The sequence below is a fragment of the Clinocottus analis genome, unplaced genomic scaffold (genome assembly GCF_023055335.1).
Source record: "Clinocottus analis isolate CAN_PGR_092001 unplaced genomic scaffold, fCliAna1.0.p SCAF_5, whole genome shotgun sequence".
Classification (NCBI taxonomy): Eukaryota; Metazoa; Chordata; class Actinopteri; order Perciformes; family Cottidae; genus Clinocottus; species Clinocottus analis.
In genome coordinates, this window is record NW_027176207.1 from 1,987,404 (window position 1) to 2,001,409 (window position 14,006).

Here is a 14,006-nt window from a genome sequence, read left to right on the forward strand (position 1 = left end):
AGACACAGCCGAGTGTGTGTGTGTGTGTGTGTGTGTGTGTGTGTGTGTGTGTGTGTGTGTGAGTGTGTCGAGAGGAGTCTACCTGGCGGGAGATTTGGAGGCGCTCCGTGTGGAGGACAGGGAGGCGCTACGGGAGCTACAGCAGCTGCCTTGACGCTGGGAACTCCTACTGGGGGTCTCACCGGGGGACCTGGGGGATGACACACACACACACACACACACACACACACACACACACACACACACACACACACATATACATATACATAAAGCCATGTGTATGTACTCAGACATCACGGCAAGCTGAGTAGTCCATCCTGTGATATGCAAAACAGTTCATGCGCCGCTTCTTCACACTTTCGATATATATTCTAATCAAGAAGGGGGGGGGGGGGGGGGGAGAGGGAGGGGGGCGTTACGCAACGTGTAGCACGGGAATCTACGAGAAGACGCACTCTGTGCTTCACAGCTCGGCCATTTGCATTCTCCCGTGAGTCCGAGCCCGAGATGACGGGGTGTAAAATATCAATATAAATGTATGAGCCGCTGAGCGTTGTTCCAGATTAGACCCGGCGGCGTCGCTCGCGGGGTTTTTTCTCCACGTGCGCAGAGGACGAACGCGGCGCCCTGTCTTCTCACAGCGTGTGTGCATGCACATCGACCGTCACCTGACGACGGATGTGACGCGTGAAGAGAGAAAAAGCAGCCGCGTGGGCCTCTGGGCTCAGCGTTAGCGTTAGCATTAGCGTGTGGAGGCGTCAGAGTGAGTCTGTGTGCGTCTCACCTCTTTTTCTGTTTGTTCTTGTCTCTGTGTTTGTTCTTTGGGCTGCCCGATCTAAAAACAAACGGCATGCGTGAGACACAACGGGGCCGCGCACTTTGAAGCACGTCACACACACATTCATTCACACCCTTTGTAAAAAAAAAATAAAAAATAAAAAAAGGAAACTCAGTGTACCACTCACCCATATGGATTGTCTTTTGAACAATCAGTAGGCAGAAATGACAATAACACACACACCTTACACATGTTATGTATGTTATAATGTATTGTGTGTTCTTTTCGTCTCGGTCCGTACACACCTGTGTCTCCTCTTTTTCCTGCAGCCGGATGCAGATCTACGAAGACGAGAAAAGAGGAGAAAAACATCCACAAGCGTCATCGCGATGAAGTGCAAAGTCAATGTTCAGTGCAGCGTCCTGCTCCAACACGCAGGTGTGAGATCTGGTGAACCTTCAGACAAAGTATTTTTACATCCACGTGTCCATGTTCCAGATCTCAGATGTTCGGGGAATTACTGAACTCGCTTCTTGAAATACATTCTGGGACATCGGCGGCGTTCCTGGACAACTGCTGGAGGTTGAAGCCGTAATCTCGTCTGTGCTGTGTGCCACATTCTCTATTTACCTTAACCTTTTGGGAACCGTGGGCGAAAATCCTCCCACTCCCATTTTAAGTCCCAGCATGCCCCATTCAGACAATCTTTTGGCATAAAATAGGTATTTTTTCCATTTGTGAACCGAATGACACAGTTTTTTTGACTGAAACTCCTTCCTAACAGCCAAGACTTTGTTTTATTGGGATTTTTGTTACAGATTCTGATTCTTTAGGTCCTAATCTTTCCAAAAAGGTGTCTTATTGACGCTCCAGGAGGCATTTTTGGGGAATCTGGCTCATATCATGCTGGATGTTTATAGTTAATATCTTTAAGTGTTTTTTTGTTGTTGCAGATAAACATTTTTTTTTCCAAGACTTTGCTTCTTCATCTTCTTCTTCCTTCTTCTTCTTCTCCTCCTCCTCCTCATCCTCCTCCTCCTTTTCCTCTTCCTCTTCTTCTTCTTCTTCTTCTTCTTCTCCTCCTCCTCCTCCTCCTCCTCCTTTTCCTCTTCTTCTTCTTCTTCTTCTTCTTCTTCTTCTTCTTCTTCTTCTTCTCTCACACACATACATGGTCACACCTCTGCTGACAGGACGCAGTCGCTACATGTGAGATTTGTGCGTCAAAATAGAGCGTTGTGTCTCAGTGAGAGGGGCTACTCTCTGGAGGAGGAGGCCTCCACCCTCAACAGCTATACATTATTCATATAACAACAGTACCTGCAATGCAGAGCTGCTTCAGTGTGGGGGAGGGGGGGGGAGCAGAGAGGACGGGTGGAGCCCGGATGTGGATGGGTGTGTGTGTGTGTGTGTGTGTGTGTGTGTTTGTGTGTGTGGGTCTTTGTCGTTTGGGCAGCGCTGAAGTGTTAGTTGATGAGCTCCGGCTCTGAATTCTCTTCCTGTCACTTTCACTTCCTTCTTCCCTTCCTTTTCATTTCGTCTCTCTTCTTCGGCCTTCTCTCGCTTGATTTATCTTTCTTTTTTCCTTTCTTCCCCCTTTTTTCTTGTCTTTCCTACTTCTCTTTTTCACTTCCATTTTATTTTTTTCTTGCCATATTGCCTTCCTATTTATTCCCTCGTTTCCTTGTCCACCGCCATTTCTTGCTACCCTTTCCTTTTCTTAATGACTCCTTTCCTTGTTCACTTCCATTCCACCTTATCTTGTAGTCATCCCTCCTTCTCTTTCTTTCTAATCTTCCTGCTTCCATTCCCTTTTCTTATCTTTCTTCCTTTACGACGTCCCTTCCTATTTTTCCTGTCTGTCCTCCTTTTCTCTTACTTCCTACTCTTCAGTCTTTCCTCCTTTTCTCTTACTTCCTACTCTTCAATCTTTCCTCCTTTTCTCTTACTTCCTACGCTTTAGTCTTTCCTCATTTTCTCTTCCTGCGCTTCAATCTTTCCTCCTTTTCTCTTACTTCCTACGCCTTAGTCTTTCCTCCTTTTCTCTTGCTTCCTACGCTTTAGTCTTTCCCCCTTTCTCTTACTTCCTACGCTTCAGTCTTTCCTCCTTTTCTCTTACGTCCTATGCTTCAGTCTTTCCTCCTTTTCTCTTGCTTCCTACGCTTTAGTCTTTCCTTCTTTTCTCTTGCTTCCTACGCTTCAGTCTTTCCTCCTTTTCTCTTGCTTCCTACGCTTCAGTCTTTCCTCCTTTTCTCTTACTTCCTACGCTTTAGTCTTTCCTCCTTTTCTCTTGCTTCCTACGCTTTAGTCTTTCCTCCTTTTCTCTTGCTTCCTACGCTTTAGTCTTTCCTCCTTTTCTCTTGCTTCCTACGCTTTAGTCTTTCCTCCTTTTCTCTTGCTTCCTACGCTTCAGTCTTTCCTCCTTTTCTCTTGCATCCTACGCTTCAGTCTTTCCTCCTTTTCTCTTGCTTCCTACGCTTCAGTCTTTCCTCCTTTTCTCTTGCTTCCTACACTTTAGTCTTTCCTCCTTTTCTCTTGCATCCTACGCTTTAGTCTTTCCTCCTTTTCTCTTGCTTCCTAAGCTTCAATCTTTCCTTCTTTTCTCTTGCTTCCTAAGCTTCAATCTTTCCTCCTCCTCTCCCCTTTCCGTCTCATGTTTCCTTCACAGCTCATCACTGTGAAGGCAACAGTTGACAAACGCTAAAGAGTCACTTTCTTTCCTGTGATGACACGTCGCTGATGACACTCGTACACATCCTGAGCGCGCTCACCTGTCTCGCTTGTGTTTCTTCCCACTCTTTTTCTTCTTCTCTCTGTGACTGGGTGAGGAGCTGCCAAACCTGGCGGTGGAGAGAGGAGAAGAGTTTGCACACGCGATGACAAAAATGCAAAACGAGGCTCTGTTCAGTCGCTGCGAGGCGACGTCAGACATGATCGTTAGTGAAGGTGACATGCTAATAGTAGCTCAGCTGACTTTCAGTTTGTCCCCGGCTGCCTTCATACATCTGCCTCTCTCTCTCCTCATCCTTTCTTCCCTTTATCTCCCTCAGTCTCTTGCTCTCTCCATTTCTTTTGCTGACCTTTTCAACAGGAAACAGAGGATGAGACTACTTTGCTAATGACTCCCCTCAACACCCTCCTCCCCAATTGCAGTATCTGATGACTCTTTAGCAATATTCACACCCAAAATAATTGGAATTCCACTTCTGGTAACCACAGTGTAATTATTCTGTCAAGGAGGCAAGACAAAAAAAAAAAGAGAAAAAGCCGTAAAATCGAACCACTTCATCAGCGAAGCCGCTCCCACTCACCGGCTCCTTCGGCGGCCAGATTTCTTCTTCTTCCTTTTCTTCGGACGAGGGGATGGAGAGCTGCTCGATTTCCTCTTCACTCTGAATTGGCGAGAACAAGAGAGAGAAAGAGAGAGAGAGGAGGGAGATCGAAAAGTGAGATCCAGAGTGAAAGAGAGGCAGAAGTAATTTACAAGTGATTGTTATGATAATCATTTTCAGAAGGAATGCATTTCTGATTATAGTTGTTCGCTTCCATGCGAGTCCATAAGTGTCTATTTTCTCATTTCCTAAATTCCTTCTGCGATAACATGCAACGTTATCAATACAGGAAACCGCTCCGGGGAAATGACCGTTGATTTATTTCCTGTGGTAATGGGAACCAATTTTGTCTCCAGACCTCCTTTCCCCTGTGTTTGAGTCGTCGTAGGAACCCCAAATTAATTACAATACTTGTGTTTATTGTATGTATTTGTTCAGCAAAGTCTTGGGAATATGTGTATCTGCAAAAAAATCACTTTTAAAAGATATTTTGATCGTAACTATGAACATCCAGCATGATGTGAGCCAGATTCCCCAAAAAAGCCTCCTGGAGCGTCAATAAGACACCTTTTTGGAAAGATTAGAACCTAAAGAACCAGAACCTGCAACAAAAATCCGAATAAAACAAAGTCTTGTCCTGTTATGAAGGAGTTTCAGTCAAAAAACTGTGTCGTTTGGTTCAAAAATAGAAAAATGACTTATTTCATGTCAAAAGATTGTCTGAATGGGGCATGCTGGGGCTTAAAATGGGCGCGGGAGGATTTTAGCGCACGGTTTCCAAAAGGTTAGTATTCCGTATATTGAGATCTGTTCCATGTGAAGGAGATGATAGCTGGCTCATTTCATTCAGCGCCGGTCAACACGTCGGCGTCGGCCAGCGTGTGGCGTGTTGGATCTTTACCGGCTGTCGCTGTGGTAGTCGTGGTCGTAGTCTCCATCTTCGTAGCCGACCAGCTCTGGGTTCCCTTCATACTCGTCGGGCTGGTAGTGCAGGTGGTTTACCCTGGAGGCACAAGAGTCCAGGAGCATTAATGCACGACCGTGTTTTGAGCTGAATGCTAACGTCGACATGCTAACACGCTGACGACGACAAACGCTCAGTTTAGCGTTAGCGTGCTAACTATTGCGCCGCCGATTTGAGAGTTTAAAAGAGCTGATAATGATATCAGCTCGGAGCAACTTCAATAAAAACACATTTAAACGTATATTCCTTGCTGAAGGATAGTGCGCAGCTACAATGCTAAATATGTGCTGGTGGGTCTGTGCCAAATATCATGCAGCAATGCTTTATTAAATTCATTGTTGAGACATTTCACTAAAACCAAAGACTGTGAGATCCATCCTCTGAGGACCATGCACGCCCGGACACATCTCATGGACCTCCATGACATAGTTGCTGAGTCATTTCAGTGGAGGTGGACTGACCCATCCTCCTTGAAAACAAGAAGTCACGCGTGTGAAAGCGCGACGCTCGCACACTAAACTTCTTGCCGTACTTTCATTCTGACATTTTCTAATCTCGCCTCAGCCCGGCAGTGAGAATATCATCATCTCTCTCACTCTCGCAGCTCAGCTTGAGGGATTCGCATCCTGCGACGGGTTCCTCGCACGATATTGTAAATACAGACAGATGGCGGCAGCCTCCTCCCTAATCCTCCCTGCTCCACTACCCCCCTTTCCTTCTCTCTTATGTGGCCTCCTCTGATCCACCAGCGTTGACCTTGCAGGCTTCACGTGGGCTAAAGAAATAGATAAAGAACACACACACCACACTGATTATTCCTTCCATGCAGTCCTCTCTGTGTGACCTCGTGTTGTTACCGAGCCGGCGGGTCGGCTTTCTGCTACTTTTTACACAGAGATGCAGCATTTGCAGCGGTGTGAGGTCGCTGCAACGCACTCCAGTGCATGCTACTTATGAGCTACACACACTCTCACACACACACACACACACACGCACACTCACACAGAGCATTGGGCGTATAGATGTATTACAGTTAAATGATTGACGCAGGCCATCGGATTGTGAAATAGAGGTCAAACAGAAAGCTTTGGGGCTTAGCTAACATGTATGTGTTAGCTTAGCATTAGCATTAATGTCTGTCTCTGACAAAATACCAAAGATGAATTTGATTATATAGTTGTATTACCTCAATTAATAATTATAATTTGTATAGTTCACACTGAAAAAGCATATATTTTTGTTATAGATTACGACAATACTGCTTTTAAAAAAAAGAAACCATGATGAAGATGAGTATTAGTCCTCAAGGCAGAGTCGTCGGCATGATGATGTTTTATCATTTGGTTTAATAAGACACTGAAAAGCTTCAATAGTAAAGTATTAACTGATAATGTCTGATATCACAGTTTTAAACATGCAGACTTCAGCTGGTGTTCACCACAGCGCCAAAACACGTTTAAAACGAGGGAACCGGAAGTGCAACACTGGAATAATTCACGAGTACATTAAATAAGATTACTTCCCCGAGCATGTGGGATACAGAGCGGTTATTTGGCTCAGAGTGATGAAGACGAAGACGTAACCTGGAGGAAGCAACCGTGCAGCCTCAATTAGAGGGAGGGAGATGAAAGCAGGCAGGAGTAATGAGACGCAGACAATGAAGTGACACCCGGTAAAGCACTTTGTCAAAGCAAAGGATAGTTCATCTGTTCTCAAACACACACACACGGCGCACAACAGAGGACCGGCTGGTGTTGTTGAAGGTGTAAAAGTGTGGAGGGATTTGAACCCGGCGCGGGCCTGACGGAGCGCCGGGAGGAGATGAGGCAACAAAGCCCTTAATTGGCTGAGCGCCGCCGGGCACAGCGGGGATGCCGAGCGGCGCCGGCAGAGTGACCTCCCTTCATTACCACGGCGCTTTGTGTGCACGGCCAAGTGTTGTACACACACACACACACACACACACACGCCTGCTCTGGTGACTTGCATTGCTAAACACCGTGTTAATTTGAACTTGAGCAACAGAAATCCAACACTCGGAGAAGTAAACAGCCGGAGGCGGTGCGGGTGTCGCGGTCTACACGAGAGAAGGAACAAAGTCAGAGACTCTTTTTAAGTTTGAAGTCAATACACACGAGAGATGACCTTCAATGCGACGCATCCGCAGGACGTTGATGCCACTGGAAGAGGGGACGAAGCACCTTTGCAGACAGCCATTATTATGCTTCATAATATTACCCCTGTAGGGAAGACGCACAATCCCAAGAAGAGCAATTAACAAACATAAATCATCTCCCCCATCCTGTCTCTCCTCTCTGAAGCGATGCCATGCTCAGATACGCTGGAGACATCTGGTCGTGATCACCGCTGGTGAGTTCAGGGTCTCGGTCGCTGGGACCCGGCAGTGATGGAGCGCCAGCGAGGCCCCGCCCAGCGCAGCTCGGACAGCACGGATGTATTTCAATCGCTGCAGAGAGTTATGGGTTGTTATCCTGGGAGGAAGAGGAGGAGGAGGAGGAGGAGGAGGAAGAGGAGGGATTGATTGGTGCTCAGCACGAGGGGGAATCTGGAAGCTCCTGTGGCGGCTTCACGGCGCTCATATCCAGAAGAGGACCGGGGATGTTCTGGCTGCAGCATTGGATCCCCCCCTCCCCCCCTCCCATTGATCCCACTCGGTTACCGGCTCGGCTCCGAGGATGAAGCTCTCCACGCCGCATCCCTTCCCCTCGCATCCATTCCTGCAGGAAATCGATGCGGGACATCGGTAAACAGAGTTATGAGCGCGCTCGTCCTGCCGGCTGTTTACTGGCAGCGTGTCGGAGCATTAAGCTACAGCTGAGGGCCTCGGCTGACAATAGTTATGGCCTCTGTGGAAAAGATGGCATCTAAATCAAACCTCAGCTGAGTGGAGTCAAAGCGACTGAAGCCGGCAGTATATTTGAGCCTCTTTTCATTTAGCAAATCTACATCTCCACCAGTAAGTCTATTATCTGAATCTATATCTACGTATATCTCTTTTGCCTTGAAGGATGAGATGAACTGCTCATCGTCACAGAATAAAGAGATCGACATACAGCTAATGGAGACGTGGAAACATCTTTTCTTACTCCATTATAATACTTTAGCTCGACACATCATGTTTGTCTTTCGTTCACTGAAACGTTCTTTGTTCATGCGTCTCAAGGACGATCACGATTTCTATCACAATTTCAAAATATTGAATTTCACAAAGTGCAGCGGAGGCCGATGGGAACGTTTACCTGCGCAAATATTTGTATCATGAAGCAAAGTAAAAATGAAATTGGATTTTGACCGCGCGTGTGAGGGGGAAAAAGCTCAGAGGACCACGAACGTTATGACCAATTAATCCTGAAGGGGACATCAATGTGTGCTCACAATTTCACGGCAAACACCAGAAGGATCCGCGAGTTTATTCGGCTTCACGCTCTGGAAACCTCGAGGGTCTGCACACGTTTGCATTGCGACTAATCTGTCGGTTGTTGTGATGTTTCCCTGAAAAACCTCCCGCTGGTGCAGTCGAATGAGGACGTTGAATCTTTAATGGCCGTCCATCCGCTGGGCGACACGTTGTCACGCACTCCCGAGCTCCCCGCTGTGGCGCTCGATGGCCCGTCCGTGTCCGTTCCCGCATGACACCGCCTCTTCAACGGGAAGTTACGTCATCACATGAGGTTTGAGGTCCAGGACACACAGACACGTCGTGAAGCTCAGGGAAAGAGTGACGTCACCAGCTCACCTGACGACAGAGCGGCCACCTGAGACGAACATGACGACGTTAACTTTGAGTTTTTTAGCTTTTCCGACTCCGCGGTTCAGGGCCTTAACAACATCCCACACACTAATCACACACCTTTCTGGAAAGGTGAGGACTTAAGGAATCTGAATCTGCAACAACGATCACTGCAAATCAAAGCTTTGACATATTAGGAAGGTGTTTTAGTAAAAAAAAAAAAAAAGCTACGGCCGTTTTGTGACTTTACAGATAGAGACATGAGTTTTAAAAAGGACATGGATTGCTTTGTTTTGTTTTTAACCATATGAGTATTCACACGAGTGTTACAGGATTGCAGCACTTTTAAATGAAATAAATAAACAATGTGGTTGCGGAGATAGTCAAGTTTATATTTTTTTAAAAGAGACTTGTTTTCTCTTCAAAACCAGGCGCGTGGGGGTGAGAACACTATGTGAGGGCTCCATTCAACACGTTACCCATAATGCTTCAGGGAAGGAGGCACTTCAGGAGCAAAGTCACAATGGTGGGCAGAGGGACGTTTACTCTCAGAAAGGATTGCGCTTGTGTGTGTGTGTGTGTGTGTGTGTGTGTGTGTGTGTGTGTGTGTGTGTGTGTGTGTGTGTGTGTGTAAGGGCCTGGGGGAGTGTTGAGTATGAGGCGGATTGGGGGGAAAAGGGGGATAACAACCCTGCAAATTACAACCTTCAATTTTCCACATCAAGGCCTTTCTGGGGATTGAAAGTTGGAGCACTCGTGAGGCGAGCACTGAAATCCCAAAGTGACCAAACTGAGGAGCGAGGAGCTCTCGAGAGCCAAAAAAAAAACAAACGCCCGGTCTTTCTGCGTCTTCAACGTCGACTTTACCCCGGACTCGCAGATGACTGAGCTCAGGCTCGCTCCTCGATCCAGCGTGGTCCGGTTGAAGCGGTGCAGAGGAGGAGGAGGCGGGGCGGTCATTAGTCACTGGTCTGCGAGACGGGAAGCGTCGGCGTCATTACCAGTCATTAGTTCACAGACGGCGGGTCACGCCGCCGCCTCCATCACTCGCAGACACGGCGTGATGGAGCGCCTCTCAAGGCTGAATTATACTTCTGCAACTGCAACTGGCCACGCCGTCGGATTGACGGACTCATTTTGGTTTATAGTTCCTGCGTTTTTCATACTCCAGACCAGAAGGTGGCGCAACGACCGTTAAGAGTCGACCTGCACACCGACGTTCACCGATATCTCCCTCCAGGAATTCACCTCCATCTTTGTGTCCTGATACTCCGTCAGACGGGTTTTATGAATGCTCATATTTGTGGACCTCGTCAGCCAAACGTTCTTCAACAGGATCCATTGTTCCTGTTTCTGCTGTGGCTTTTAAAAACAGCGGTATTATGCTATGAAACCGGAAATGAGAGACTCAGAAAGGACGTGGTTAGCGGACCAATCACAGCCTTCCGGTCTTGCGTTGCTTTGACGGATAGTCAGAAATTTGGGGTGACTCACGCAAAATGGCCGATCTACATAAAACCCGAGTATAAATCAAGGCTGATTTATACTCAGGTTTTAGGCAGAGACGCAAGCACGCAAGACACACATGGCCGCCCTTGCGTGGCCATTTTGCGTGTTTGCGTGCGTCACCACGAAATCAAATTTCTGACTATCCGTCAATGCAACGCAAGCCCGCAAGACTGTGATTGGTCCGCTAACCACGTCCTTTCTGAGTCTCTCATTTCCGGTTTCATAGCATAATACCGCTGTTTTTAAAAGCCACAGCAGAAACACAAACAATGGATCCCGTTGAAGAACGTTTGGCCGAAGAGGTCCACAAATATGAGCATTTATAAAACCCGTCTGACGGAGTATCAGGACACAAAGATGGAGGTGAATTCCTGGAGGGAGACATCTTTGAACGTTGGTGTCGGTCGTTGCGCCACCTGCTGGTCTGGAGTATGAAAAACACAGGAACTATAAACCAAAACGAGTCCGTCGATCCGACTGCGTGGCCAGCAGCAGTTGTAGTTGCAGGAGTATAATTCAGCCTTCAGTCTGAGCGTCTGTCCGTCATCTGGACGGAGGATGCGCGCGCAGTCGTTCATTTCGGTTTCCTTTAATTCTCAAACAAGATGCTGCCGGCGCGCGGCTTAAACAAATTGACAATTATCGTGCCAATCTTCGCCTCGGCGGCTTCCAGCGGAGTTTGGAATAGACTTTAAAATGCTGCTGATTATTTTCAAAGCATCGGGGTTTAACCATCAACCCCCCCGTGCATTCGGGCAGGCAGTATCAGTCCAAAAAAGCAGAGGATTCAAATTAAAACGTATCGCACTTTTGTAATTACGGACCGAACCGCCTGAAGACGTCGTCAGCCCGGCGGGCGCTTTCTCATCACCTTCTCATCGCGGTGTTGTGTGTGATGTTTACGGATGTTCGCTTTCATTAGGATCCGTTCACAGTAAGTGATTAACGACCTGACACTTACCTGTCACCTGATTGACTCGAACAAAATACACAGACGTCATGCACAACCAATCAGCATCATGCACTCCTCAGGTATCTATTCTGTCCATCAACGACCCAAATGGCCCTTTAGGCGCCCGTTGTAACCCGTCGTCATCTTCTTGGCTCTTTCTCGTCTGTACCTTGATGGAGATGTGAGGGAATGCAAAGCCACCGGCGACACGCTAACCCACACGGACCGGTAGATGGTTGTATCACGCGTGCCGCGCCGCATAAAGCTTGACTGATGTTGCGAGTTATTTTTACTTTGTGATCCTCACGAAGCTCGACACTTCAAACACACTGCACGTTCCTCTGGGCCTCGCTCCCGCCGCTGCATGCGGCAACCTTCGTCTTCTGAAGCCAAATCATGCAATACGACTCAGGTGTGTCCCTGACTGCTATCGTATCCTCACCTCCTGTTCTGCCTCCACTACAGATTTGAGGCTGAAACACATATCAGGTCATCAGCTGCTGCACAGTAACTTACACTGGCTGTGTGTGCGGGCCCTCTCTGGTGATGACGCCCTCCTTGTCCATCAACATTTGCCTGAAGGTGCTCACTTTCTGTCGGATCTCCTCCTCCGTGTACCTGCGGATGGAACACAAAGACACAGCGGTTAGTGGAGGCAATCGCGCTGCAGATTCATCACTAAATCTGCAGCTTTGAGGACGCCCGTGTCATCGCACGGAGTCCGAACGGCGAGCGCCGTCATCCGTACCAGAAGTGACACTGCGCAGCGTGATGCACACGCAGCGTATATTCTGATGACTCGTCTGTCGGTCTCTCGCGACCCCGCCGGCGGCTTCCTTCCGCCCGGGCGCCGGACCGCACGTCATGTTTTATTCTGCGAGCAAAGCGCTGAGTCGCGAGTTACCGCAAGGCCGACGAGAGGAGCTTTCAGCGAGCCGACAGACAGAATGCTGCCGACCGCGGCGCGGAAGCAATTACCGTCTGAGCCGCATTGTACATTTATAATTGAGAGAGTGTATCCGGCTTTCTTTTTCCTCTATTTCAGACGGGTTGCGTCAGTCGGTGGGCGCAACAGAGGAGCGATACTTTAATTTCGTTGTGGTATTATTTGGTGCAGTGAGATAATGAAGGAATCACCCAGCGTGAATAACACGAGGTCGCAACCTCTGACACCAGCACAGTCATAAGTACAAGTCCTCTGCCGTTCTGCAGGCTCTCATCGGGGGGAGGCAGGTGTGTCATGCGGGCCCGACGGCGAGGTGAACTCCTGCTGCATTCAGATCCATCTCCACGCTCTGACTCTGCTGTGGTGAAGGGATGAAAAGAGCTGCACAGGCGGAGACACATGCAGCGAGAAGAGGAGCCAGAGAGAAATAATAGGTGATAAAATGGGACATGTGAGCTCCACTTCCACTAAGTGAACGTGTCGGGGAGCTGTCCGTCACTCTGTGGCCCTCCTCCTCCGAGCTGAAGGGCTCGTGGCAGGACCAGTTCTGTATGAACTGGATCTCGTATCAACCGTGGGCTCCTCTCTGCGTGTAAATGGCATTAGTCCGAGGAGAGTTCGCAGCTCTCAGATTAAATAGAGCGGTCGATGCCGCGCATTCTGAGTGCGGCGCTATCGGCGCGCTGGCGGTGTGGAGAATGAGATTAGGAGAAGTGAGAAGAGCGGTAGGGACTGAAATAGCTGGAAGATGGCCCGACGGACAGGGAGCGAGCCGGCGTGACGGCAATCTCTCAGCCCCGCAGCCGCCGACTCAGCACAATGGAGGCCGCGAACACGCGCTCTGTGTTCACGGGTTTCCGTGCACGTCGCCGTACGTTAGCCGCTTCCTGCACAGCAGTCCAGAGGGACGCTCTCAGCTGTCTGTCACACATGGAGGAAGGGTGAGAGGACGCCGGCTGAACGTGCGGCGTCCTTCTTCACATTGTGGTGATGATGATGAGGGTTTTAGAGCCTGCAGGCTGCAGTTATCTCTATTGACACTCCAGCTAAAGCAAGAAAATTAGGGGGCTAAAGCTTCTGTTGACACATGGCATACTGAATTTCCTCCTCCTCTTCCTCCACCTCGCTCTCATTTTCCTTCATCCTGAGCTTGCACACAGCTTTCGCGGCATGGAGCGCAGCAAAGTCTTGTTTCTTTTTGACCGGTGGAGCACGCTAACAGAGGGCGGAGAGTGCAGGCCTAGCAGTGCGGCTGCTGCAACAAAAGAGAGCGGGCAATCCTGCAGAGATTAAACATATGTATGTATATATATATATATATATATGGACAAAAGAAGTCTGAGACAAACATTTGAGTTGCATTGAAGCAAAGTGTAATCAATCTGTAAAGGGCCTCATACTGGGTGTTTGTTAGCGGCTATTGTGGCCACTGAAACAACACCTCTGCACATTTCATTAGCACTTCTCGCTAACGGTAGCGGCCTCAATGCCTAACGCACCATCTGCTTGTGCCGCGACACCTTGCAGCGGTCACGCCCAGCAAGGTGAGGCGACACTGAATATAAATGGAGGGGGGGAGAGGAGGAAAATAACACATTGGATGTTTTCATTTGTGTCATAGAGGTGGGATGCTCAGAGTTAGCCAAGCGGAGCCCAAATGAAAGCCAATTTAGCCCGGACCGCCGCCTGCAGCATGCAAAGTGCCAGTGATTGGAGCGGGGGGGGAGACAGACGGGGGAGGACATCGATCAGAGCGAGGGGCTCCCCGCCATCCCGG

General features: G+C 48.6%; 1 protein-coding gene across 1 annotated transcript in view; it reads right to left on the reverse strand.

Moving 5' to 3' along the window:
- Nucleotides 1-14,006, reverse strand: part of srrm3 (serine/arginine repetitive matrix 3) — a 74,817-nt gene that overhangs the window by 17,073 nt on the left and 43,738 nt on the right. Inside the window, exons 3-9 of the mRNA XM_068599857.1 lie at nt 11,800-11,901; nt 5,009-5,110; nt 4,087-4,167; nt 3,547-3,615; nt 1,084-1,119; nt 785-835; nt 83-190 (exon numbers count right to left, since the gene is read on the reverse strand). Of these exons, the coding sequence (XP_068455958.1) occupies nt 83-190; nt 785-835; nt 1,084-1,119; nt 3,547-3,615; nt 4,087-4,167; nt 5,009-5,110; nt 11,800-11,901 (549 nt within the window). The remainder of the gene's footprint in view (nt 1-82; nt 191-784; nt 836-1,083; nt 1,120-3,546; nt 3,616-4,086; nt 4,168-5,008; nt 5,111-11,799; nt 11,902-14,006) is intronic.